This window comes from Misgurnus anguillicaudatus, chromosome 19 (assembly GCF_027580225.2).
Source record: "Misgurnus anguillicaudatus chromosome 19, ASM2758022v2, whole genome shotgun sequence".
Classification (NCBI taxonomy): Eukaryota; Metazoa; Chordata; class Actinopteri; order Cypriniformes; family Cobitidae; genus Misgurnus; species Misgurnus anguillicaudatus.
In genome coordinates this window covers 38,058,782-38,071,111 of record NC_073355.2, presented here as the reverse complement: position 1 = coordinate 38,071,111, position 12,330 = coordinate 38,058,782, and the positions used below count along the sequence as shown (strand labels likewise).

The 12,330-nt window shown below is 37.9% G+C and overlaps 1 protein-coding gene across 1 annotated transcript in view; it reads right to left on the bottom strand.

Annotated features, from left to right (window-relative positions):
• Window positions 1-12,330, bottom strand: part of LOC129420999 (uncharacterized) — a 59,498-nt gene that overhangs the window by 27,606 nt on the left and 19,562 nt on the right. Inside the window, exon 3 of the mRNA XM_073857905.1 lies at window positions 1,534-1,560. Within this exon, the coding sequence (XP_073714006.1) occupies window positions 1,534-1,560 (27 nt within the window). The remainder of the gene's footprint in view (window positions 1-1,533; window positions 1,561-12,330) is intronic.

The window sequence follows — 12,330 nt, the reverse complement described above, 5'->3', positions numbered from 1 at the left end:
GTCGAGTCAGCAAAAAAAAAAAATAGAGTACCGGCACCTCTTTTGGGCCACTTAAAGCACTGAATATTATTGCACAATATGTTTATCTTGTATGGACTTTGAACTTGTTTTAACGCGTCTTTGCTTACAGACATTAGGAATAGGTTTCCCTCGTAGATGGTTTACTTTATTTTTTAATTTGCTAATAAAAGATATCAAATTAATTTGTTTTTATATTTACTCGTATAGGAATAGCTGTGTAATAAGTGGGATAATGTACAGATAAATATCACACTGTCGGGAATGTGTCCTTACCTCCCCTTACAACTAACTGTGATACTTTCTAAATTATGAATCTTTCTCGACTATATTATTAATCAAACGTACACTTAAATTGATAAGAGCAAACGTTGGCGACCACAGGTTGCAACTAATTGCGGGCTGCAACATCGCAAATATACTGGTTCATTTGGCGGAACAAAGTATATAAAGTGGGAGGAGTTGGATCTAGATCCAACCCCGCCCCCTGGATTTTGTGTTCCGCAGTGAGAACCATCTCATCATCTTAAATGTCAAACCTGAATCTGCTGCTTTAAACAAATAATCCACCCAGCCAGGAATCACAATGTAGGTGGGGCCCACAGAAAATTAGGTGCTTCTAGCCTAAATTGCATCTGTAGCTCAAGTACTGTCTTGATCTGCTCTGTAATGTGTAAACGACAACCTTCAGTCGTGACTCTATTCACAATATAACACAGTCTCTTATATTAGAGTTGATAAATTATTGATATCAGTAATTTAAGACACAGTCAGGGTTCTCACCTCCACTGTTTTAAGGGTTTAAATGTTTTGTTTTGCTTTTTAGATCAGAGAGGATAACCGTTTAATTATACATATATAAAAATATTTAAAGGAACAGTATGTAGGATTGTGGCCAAAACTGGTATTGCAATCACAAAACTTGTGGCTAAAACGGGTACTGCAATCACGCAACTGGTGGCCAGTACACAAAATGACAACATAAACATCAGTTGAGGGCTGCAACTCCACTTTTTAAATGGCAATATCCTGACCAGACCACTGTTGTCAGTGATATAAGTATTTGAAATGAAAATGATTTCTTAATGTCTAGTGACATATCAGGGCCATTTTATGATTAATTGATATACATTTTTTACATACTGTTCCTTTAATAATTGAAAAATAAACATGTCATAATGTCTTTTTAGCAGAACAGAAAAACATTGAAATAAGCCTGTCAGACTTGACACATGAAAACCGTTTAGTAAAATGTTCAGTTGACCTTGTGCTTATTACCAGGGACAGAAGTGACAAATTTATATTGTGTGTTTCATTCAGGTCTGTAATTCACCTGACGTGCAAATTCACACAGTAAGTTAAATTAGTAATGATGAGTAAATATGATTGTAATTCAGACCGAGTGATTGTGAACTTGTGACACACAATAGATTTTTTTTATTATCACAGTTTTCTCAGCTGTAACTTGTTTATGAAAAAGTGATGTGATGTCATGAATGAATGAAAGTGAATCACCTTGACCGTGGATGTTTGAAATCAGCACTGTAAACAAAGAGAAAAACATAATTAAGTTTAAACATGAAGTTAATAAAGCATATGTGAATACATCAATGTTCAGATCCTGCTGTTGTTTCTGTATAAATATTATAAGTGCTATGAAGCAGTGTAAACAAACTAAAACAACACTGCAATCTTTAAGATGCACTCAACAAATATCTGTTTTATTTTAACACAGATCTTAAGATCCTCACCGATGTCTCCATGTTAAGATTACATGAACAGCTGAATATTAACAAAGATATTTTAGCCCAAGATGTGTCACAGGTATTAATCATAGACTGTAAAAAAATTTGGACGTAGTGTCTGTGATGTCACCCATTGGTTTGTGAGGAACATTTTTGAAGCTTAAGGTAGGCATTTCTGCCATCCCCATCTTGACCACACGTCACCGCGCAGGCGCGCACCACTCACGGAAAACTGAAAATGGGTAAAGAGGCAGGACGTGGGTGAAGCTTGAAGCTGAGGTGGCTGGTTGCTCAAACCACGCCCACCTAGCTCGATTCTAGTGACAGCAGTGTCAGTTTACCTGTCACTCAAGTGGTCGCGCCCTTAATTATGCAGAACTTTAAGGCTTAATATAATTTAAACAGATGAGTTACAAAAAAATTCACACCCCTCACAGTTGTCATGAAGGGCAAAATTAGCTATATAGACCAAAAATATTTCTTGTACCAGGCTGTAAACAATATTTTCTGCTCTAAAGTTCGGCATTTTAGCATGAAGGTCTATGGGAATTGACTCCCTTTTGGAGCCTGCATCTAGTGGCCAGTCGATGAATTGCAGTTTAAGTCACTTCCGTGTTTGCTTCATCAGAGAGATTGGAAGGTTGCCCCTCAGTATTAATACAGTATGAATAGGGGAGATCACAACAGTCAATATGGCTGCTCTAGTCCCGCCTTACAGTAAAAAGAGCCAATTGTCAACCTATGACATCCACAGGGGGGAGGACTTTGTGCATGCACATTATCTGACAGCAGAGTCGTATAAAGAGAGAGTTACGACACGCTTTGATCTCGTCGCCGCGCGGTCATGTGATTCATGTTTAACAGTTCCAAACCAAGCTGGCTGTCAATCTGTTTGCATAGGTTTTCAGCTATTAGGTAAATATTGTAATGCTTGTAATGTGAATTGATCACTATACTTACTATGTTTATAACTTTATTTACTAGGGAGTGATAGAAATACAGTAAATCACTATATAAAGATAAACAGTTAATGTTGACCCAAAGATAACTGTGGATATATATTGCCACTACAGCAACACGGTTTATCTTTTAATTTTGTAGCAAAAATATGGCTATATAAATGGCTATCAATCTGCTAAAATCATGATTCCTACACTTTTACTATATTAAAATCACAAAAAAGATCGCCGACGTGGTTATTTGTAACAGTGAAACATAACAGATACACACTACATTCATATTTAATTATATTTATAGTACACATTAAATGTTAATATAATAATACATGATTTCGAGGATACATCACTCATATTAGGCTACCTACCAAACACAATGAAACACAGCAGCATTGTGAAGCAGTGTGACTTTCTTATGAGGCATTTAGCTTCTCGCTGTTGCCCCCTAGTGTTACTCGTGATAGATATAAAGATATAAAAAGTATATATTAAAGTAGATGGCGACCAGTAATAAAATATTAAACCATTAAATCACACATTAATTTCACACATTATACACAACTCATTAAAATATAAGAACTTAACTAGTTATTATTTACGATAATTATTACCTACAGCAGAGTTCATAAAATACCACTGTTGACTATATTCATGAAATGTTCGAAAATGTAAAGAGAAACAGTAATTTCATTGATTAGGTGCCATTGAAATGAACGAGCTTCAGTGCTGCGTTTGGAACTATGGTTCACTTCATGACATGCTGTTACTTCCTCATTCCATTCTTACAACGGACGTCTATGTGAGTGTCGTAACTCTCTTATTATACGACTCTGTCTGACAGGTCTTGCTTAAGCAAAACCTGGAGGTGTTGCAAACATGGCAACGCAGTGACACGACTTCCTTATAAGACTTTGATATTATTCACTGTACAGTTAGGACCATAAATATTGGGACCGAGACACATTTTGTGTTATTTTAGCTGTTTACCAAAATGTATTTTACAGTTACAGTCATATTATGAACATTGGCTTACAGTGCACACTCCCAGCTTTATTTTGAGGGTGTTCACATCCAATTTGGCTGAAGGATTTAGAAATGACAGCTGTTTAATATGTAGCACCCCCTTTTACAAGGGGTCAAAAGTAATGGGACAGTTGACTTAAAAGCTGTTTTATGGACAGGTATTGGAGTTGATTTTAAGTGTGGCGATTGCATTTGAAAGCTGTGGCTGTCAACCCAAATCATTCGGTTCAGAGACATCTCCATGCAAGTGATACAGATCATATTTAGGTTTCAAAAACACAACAAATCCATCAGAGAGATAGCAAAAACATTAAGAGTGACCAGATCAACAATTTGGTATATCCTGATTAAAAAACAACACACTGGTGAGCTCAGCAACATAAAAATCCTGTATGTCAATTTAGGAAAACAGTGGTGGATGATGGTATTATCCTCTCCATGATAAAGAAAAACTCCTTTACAATGTCCAGACAAATGGAGAAACCTCTACAGGAGGTAAAGATGTCATTGTCAACCAAAACAATAAAAAGAAGATATTACAAGGAGAAATACAGAGGGTTCACCACAGGATACAAAAGCCACAAGAATAGAATGGGAGAATAGACTCCAAAAAAGTCAGACAAGCTCTCAAAGAGCTTTATTTGGAGAGATTAAACTAATATTAACCTTTATACAACAGTTCTTTCTGGTTCTCGAATCTTATTGGCTAAGAGGGGTGCAATATTCTACTGATAACGGCACAGTAACCGCTTCACCTTTTGTATCATTCCGCCACCTAGTGAATGGAGGTCCTAAACAGGCTCATCTCTGAATGGAAAAACTGCACACACATGGAAAAACTGCACACACACGGACACACACAAACGCGCTGATTTGAATCACTCTCCGTGTGTCTCATTAGTTCACTAGCTCGTAAATCAGTCTGTAAATCCCAAGTTATTATTCCGTCAAAGATCAGCGCTCTTGGATGTTACGTTAAACTTAATGGGAGAAATGTCTTGTCACATCGTGTGGACGATTAACACTTGGAAAGAACAATGTAAACTATTTTTTTTCTGGAGCAATATCTCTTCTGAGAACACGAAAACACAGTGGAATTGCAGGTAAGCACCGCAGCTTTTAAATGTGGACATTGATCATTTACTTTATCGTGACGTGATTATTAAAACATGTTATGAGATATCGCCACTGATATATTCATAAGCAGCATGCAAAAACATCTCTCTGACACTTATAAAAAAAACGTTTTATATAGTACTGACAAGAACAAAGTTTAATAATAATCGAGTGCTCGTATCGCGTTAAGAGTAAATGGGAAAGCAATAGTAACGCTATAAAAGTATAGTTTTATTAACTTTTACCTCGCGCCAAAACAATAACAACACAAAAGACACTAAATATGAATAAAAAAACAAGTAATAGTTTGATCATGACACCAAATACTGCTGATTTGATCTCATTTTGACGATCAAAAACAAACAAGGCCAACATGAGAGCCAGGGAATCCCTGTCAAAGATGTAGCCCAGAGAGGGTGGTGGTCAGCGGGGCGAGTGAACACTGATGTCCGCTCATGCTTTGGTTCTCATTCGTACGGAATCTCACTAAGCAAACGTTCAAACAGATGCTATCTTTACTAATCGACTGCAGATTTAAATATAATACATATACATTCTCGACTGAACTAATCTTAAAACTACAATTTGTGACCAAGAAACGGTAATATAAAGAAATGGCTTTTTTGTCCATTGAGTTAATATGAGATTCAAACCAGCCGAAAGTGTTACCTGTCATTCTGGACTCCCTCAAATCCATAGCGGAAGAAGTAGTTCTCAAACAAAGAGGCTTTTAAAATAACTCCGTTGTTGTTTTCTAGTTTTCGTTTTTCAAACGTGTGCCGTCGAACTGTTGTATAAAAGTAATATCGCTCTCGGAGTCGTGAGATATAGCTCTATATCATCACGGCTGTGATTGCGTACGGCCTCGTGCCTCTGGCCTAATCACAGCCGTGATGATATAGAGCTATATCACACTCCTACTCAAGCGATATTGCTTAAGTATAAGACTAATGAGAATAAAAATGATGGAAAAGGCCAAGAACATCTCATGATATCAGCAGACAACATCTTCAGTAAAATAGTGTTCAAGTGGGATTGCATTTCCATCCATGTTTTACTGAGGCACAGGGTCGCATTCAGATTCATGTTTCTCATGATATTTGTGAAGGTGTTTTTTCTTTATCATGGAGAGGATAATGCAATCATCCACCACTGTTATCTATGGATATCCAGGATTTGTTTGTTGCTGAGCTCACCAGAGTGTTCTTTTTTAGTCAGAATGTACCAAATTGTTGATCTGACCACTCTTAATGTTCCTGCTATCTCTCTAAAGGATTTGTGGTGTTTTTGAAACCTAAATATGGTCTGTATCACTTGAATGGAGATCTCCCTGAACCACATGATATGGGTTTACATCCACAGCTTAAAAACACAAATACCACACTTCAATCAACTTCGGACCTTTAACATGCTTAATTTATGAGGAATCATTTTAAAAATAGACAATAAATATCCATAAAACAGCTTTTAAGTCAACTGTCCCATTACTTTTGGCCCCTTTAAAGAGGGGGAGCTACATATTAAAGGGGACAGAGAATGAAAAAAAACATTTTTACCTTGTCTTTGTTGAATAATGGTGGTCTACCCGCATTCACAAACATACAAAAAGTTCTAGACATGCTAAACATCTCAGTCTCATAGAAATTTCTCTTTTAGAAATGTCAGCCAGAAAACAGCCCAATCTGAAAAACTGATGCTTATGACATCACAGGCATCTCCCTGCCCCTTCACTTTAAAATAATTGGCTACATTTTTAGAGTGGCAGCAGAGTCAGCCAATCAGTAATGAGATTGCAAGTTAAGTCAGTAAGGGGAGCCAAATAGGTGCAAAACCACTTGTTTAAAATCCCCCTCCCTAATAGAGCTATTTGAGAGAGGTTTTTAGGAAGCTTCTAAGGCATTACAGACCCAAACAAAAACATTTTTGTCTACATGTCACATCACAGAACAAGGATAAATACCCCGTTCAATCATTCTATGTCACCTTTAAACAGCTGTAATTCCTAAATCCTTCAGCCAATTTGAACGTGAATTCCATCTAAATAAAGCTGAGAGTGTTCTCTTTAAGCCAATATTCATTATATGACTGTAACTAGAATAAACACAAAATGTGCCTCTGTCCCAATATTTATGGACCTAACTGTATATCTATTACAGTAAGTTCATCTGAGGAATAAATTAATCCTGCACGAATCCTGAAGAGTTTAATAATAACACAACTTCTGCTGTTGTGTGATGCTTCATTTACACAGATGTCAGTATAAAGTCAAAAGACCTTCATCATATATCAGCCAGCAAAACTAAAACGTTAACATTTCAAAATACAATATGAAGTATTCAGTCTATGCTTATGATGTCTAATTTCTGCTGCAGATTGCTATGATACAAACATCTGAATCTAAATGTCACGTGACTAAAGAAGTAGAGAATAATCATAGGTACACTAGATGTCGCCTTGGCTACGGCAGTTCATTGGACCGAATGTGTCAAACAGAGCCGCCATCTTGAAACAGGGGAACCCCGCATCAGCGTCATTGTAGGCAATGGTGTAACAGAAATAAAATCACCATAAATCGTTGTGAACGCAATTTTCTTGGTTTTCTTTCGGTTCGTTTCAACAGTCAGACATGTATTTAGCATTTAGTCCAGGAAAAAACTAGTTTTGATTTTATAAAAATTTACTTTTTCTAACTGTAATGCATAATGCTAGTATCTCTAACATTCATACGCAGCACAAAAGTCCGGCATTGTCCATGAATTCGAAGTACAGGTGGAGATAGCACTTTTACATAGATACTTCCTATAACAAGACCCATGTTCTAATATGGCGGCGGTTTTGACGCATGCTCAGAGCTCCAAGGCGACATCTAGTGTATATATCTATGGAGAATAATGATGTCACGACAGCTCTGATCAGTTCTGTCAGGTCAATTCTGTGATGCTGCATGTAAGGAGACTGCATTAACGTGCAATATATTACTTTATATACTTTAATTGTAGAAACAATTAACCACAGAGCACAAAACATCCAAACAACAACAAACTACACAAGGGTATAACCTATTGTATAGAGAGATTAATTATGGCAACATTTAGGGCTGGGTCATGAGGACAAGACTACAACTGGACTACAAAACAAGATGGTAGACGGACTGAAATAGACACAAAGACGTAATAGAGGACAAGTATACAGATGACACCACAGACCACATGTACAGTAGTGAGTTAGGATCTTTATTCTCTACCTGCAGGTTAACAGAGCCATGATAACCAGATAACCATGACCCTTGCATTTAACGGACACTGAAAACATTTAAACTTCATGGATGAGTATTTGGAGTATTTCACACGTATTCTTGTGAAAATGCAATGCTGACATACGGTTTACCACAGAAGATGGAAAAAATGGCTAAGAGCAAGAATGATTTTTTTGCAAAAGAAACCACAACAGCTCTCCAAACGTATTACTCTTTAGTTGGTGTGTGATGTTTAACCGAATTCTGCTGAATCTGCTATTTAAAAGATATGTCACCAAGTTTTAATTGACACTTGCTGTTTTCTTTCACTTACACCTTCATATTACTACATAACACTTTATAACATGTATGAATGTTACATACAGTATGTGTTCTACTGTACAGACATGAAAATCTTATATATGGAAAATGTTTGATAACAAATGATGCTCACTGTCAACAATTTGTCCTAGTTTAATACTAAATTATCTAAATTGATTTGGATTGTTCAAAAACACTTTCTATTAAAGCAAGTTCAAACATTATGTTCATCTTTTTCACAAGCTTTTTACTACAGTAAAATGATCTTCATCTCAGCTACAGAATCATCTTTAATGTTGTTGTTGCTCTTACACATCACACTTAATCTCATGTGTGATCACACAAAACTGAACAACACATTGATTTCCCTCATTCACACAATACATAAAACATTAATTTCTGTTTCTCTAACACACACAAAACAATATCTGAACAGATTTAGTAAAAATACAGGAGCAGTAAGTGACTTGATCCAGTAGACAATGTGACAGTAATTGATGTGTTGTTAAATTCATAGAGAGAAGATAATACTCACAGAGAACTAGGGGAAGAGAAATCAACTCCATACTGATCTACTGATGATGACTGACACTTAAACATTAAACACTCGGTGATAAACACTCAACACTTCCTCTATAGCAGCATGTACCTCCCCTGCATCACAATATAGGTACTCTGTGTCCTATTTAAAACTAAAATTTGTGTCCCAAATTATAGCATGTTGCTATGACAGTACTGTAAGTTCACCAATGATTATCTTTAAAGTACCTGTATCTGGTAAAAAATTGAGGCTTAGATCTATAAACAAACAATCTAACGACTGCGTTTAGTGATGTTGCACCAAATAAAAATAACATTAAATAGAGTAAATGTTACATGCAGTCCGCTTTGGGAGCCCGCTGGAATGCGGTGAAAGGAGGATGGCGAGGGGAAGCCGAACGTCGGAAGCCGAGAGTAACGACGAGCGTCTGGATAAAAGAAGCCAATGGCGGATGAAAAGTAACCTTCAAAGAAGGAGTCGGAAATCCATGTTGATCCGGTGTTCGCGGAGAAGCGAAGCAAAAAGAGTATGGGGGCTGAAGAGACGAGACTGAGGAGAAGTTTTATTCCGGCAAGCGCTGCGATTGATACGGAAGTGGTTGGTGTGTTCGGAGAGAGTTGTTGATGTGGATTTGCAGGCTGGGCAAAGACAAGACAGAGAATTGGGCGAAGAAAAGACCGTGTTTAGTGTTTATAAGTGTTTATTCCTTCATTGTGAAGTATTCGTTTTGATCTGTGTATCTAGAAGAAATCTTGTGTGTTGAGAGGTTACAGGAAACAGAGCGAAGGGGAAGTAACGAAGCAATTGTGTTCACACGGCCTCGGATGGATGGGACATCTGCAAGAGAGAGGGAAGTATTAAATATCTAAAGAGACAGCGTGGTATGCTGAAACTCGTCTTGTTGTGGCCTAACCAGTTGCATCATTGCTAATACTGTCACCTCAGTGTATTCTCTCTCTATTGAACAAGTGTGTGTGAGCGGCCCATTTGTGCTGGGAATTGGTGGGTGCGCTGTAACCGGCTGAGAAGAGGAAGGATCGTGACCTTGACGTTCTTGTATGGTTGTCCTTTGCCACAGTCTCTCAATTATCCAGGACTACAAACCCGGCCCAATGTTGTGATTCAGACAATATATCACTGTGAGTGTGTGGAGTTCGGTGGGTGAGTCTTTATGACGTGTGTACACTTGGACAATTGTAGTGCTGTCCTGTTGTCTGTGTTGTCAGGATCACCTCCTAGGCCGAAGAAAGAGCCCTGTGTCCGAAGAGCGGAGTGGTGGCGTTGGACGGCTGCCTTATACATATACACGACTGAGACCTGTTAAGCTCCTTCCCACCTGGTGTGGCGTCGTGGCTGTGGAGAGTGCCAGCCTATGCCCATTTTTTGCATCTGCCCATTCACTTGCCTGGTTGCATCCTTGTACGCCCAAAGCTAAGAGCTCAGTGTACTCACCTGTATGCATCCCCGTACGCCCAAAGCTAAAAGCCCAATGTACTCACCTGTATACATCCCCGTACGCCCAAAGCTAAAAGCCCAATGTACTCACCTGTATGCATCCCCGTACGCCCAAAGCTAACAGCCCAATGTACTCACCTGTATGCATCCCCGTACGCCCAAAGCTAAAAGCCCAATGTACTCACCTGTATGCATCCCCTTACGCCCAAAGCTAACAGCCCAATGTACTCACTAGTATACATCCTTGTACTGCCCAAGGGACGAAGGCCAGAGGACTGGAATCTTTTTTTCTCCCCCTCCTTTTGTTTTTTTAATATTTAATAAAAATTGTTACATTTTATTTTTCTCGTCTGTCTGGTCATTGGGGTGTTTTGGGACCTCCTCTGGAAACAGAAGGCGGAGCGTAACCCGCGACAGGGGAGGTCCGCTCCCACCTGTGACAAGTGACTTTATTTGTAAATTAATGGACTAAATCTATTAGAAGCTGATGAACAATTGAAGTCTTTCACACATTGGTTTATACCACAGAACACCACAAAAACACAATAAGCTCAACTCCAGTAAAGCACTAACTTTGATGTGTGCTGCTCAACCTGTAAACATAGACAACAGTGATGCTTGAGAAGACAATAATAAATATATCTAGCATTTGTGCTACAGATAAAAAAGATACCAGAGATCAAGCTTGTTAAGGAGTTTGAGGATGTTTAAGCATTTAGACTTCCTTACTGGATTACACAGCAAGTTAAAAATCTCACAGACTTCCTGGACATTGAAAGAGGAACCTGAACTTCGGTGTGTCTGGACACCAGAAAAACTTAAGAGGCTTCTAGGTGTAAACTTTTCACTGGTAAATTATCCAAAACAAAAACAATGAAACAACAGGGAAAACCATGAATAGGAACAGGTTAAAGAGGAATTATGATCTAATTCATATTACATTCCCTTTGGTGTGTAAGTGTGTATTAGTACATGTCAACGATATGCAAAAGGTACAAACCCTAAAGTAAACGATGACGTGAGTAAATCTATTTTCTTGGACTACAAACACACATATTTTAGGGAACAGTTTACTTCTTGGGCCTATTGACGTGGACACAATGGTCATTATCATAATTCCTCCCATTTCTGAAATACAGCCTGTAAATTAACTCGTCAATTGAGATAACTCGTCAATTGAGATAACTCGTCAATTAAGAGAAAACGCTTCCCTGCCAATGACGACAATTTCCGGCTTTCCACAATACCGCTATTATCCACCAGGTGGCAGATAACTTCCACTTCTGCAACTTATACAACCCGGAAGTAGCGCCTCATTTGAAAGAGAAAGAACTCCGTGTATGTTTTAAAGATCGCTCTGCATCTGATCTCTATCGAGAGTCATTCACAAAAAATGGAATTATCTCAGCTTTTTGCTCAAAATTGGGTGTTTTTGAAGAAACCTACCCATATTTGAGAGGTGATAAAAGAGAACTAATGAAGGTAGGATGAAACAGGTTTTTTTGAAAGCAGAGGGTCTGTTCTTTCATTTGCTATATTGTATGTTTAAAGGAAAAATTCTGGAAGGCATTAAACGTTTGTGAAAATCATGAAAAATGCTGGCGCTGGCTGGCAACTTTTTTAAAAACGCTGGTGGGGAAAGAGTTAAGAGCAAAATACTAAACGTTAATCGTTTATAAAATGCATTTTACTTTTTACAAATAACTTTTGCATTTCTCTCAGAGATATGTTGTGCAACTCTCATTGCATAAATGCACATACTGATTTGCGAATGTGCAAAATTTGTGCGTGGCTTCATTTTTTTTATGCAGACATTCAAATGTTGTTGCAGCAGCAATTCCAGCAAAAAAAAAAAAAAATGTGTGGATAATCTCTACAACTACAAATTCCACTATCACAGGTGTGCATGTGTTTTGCACC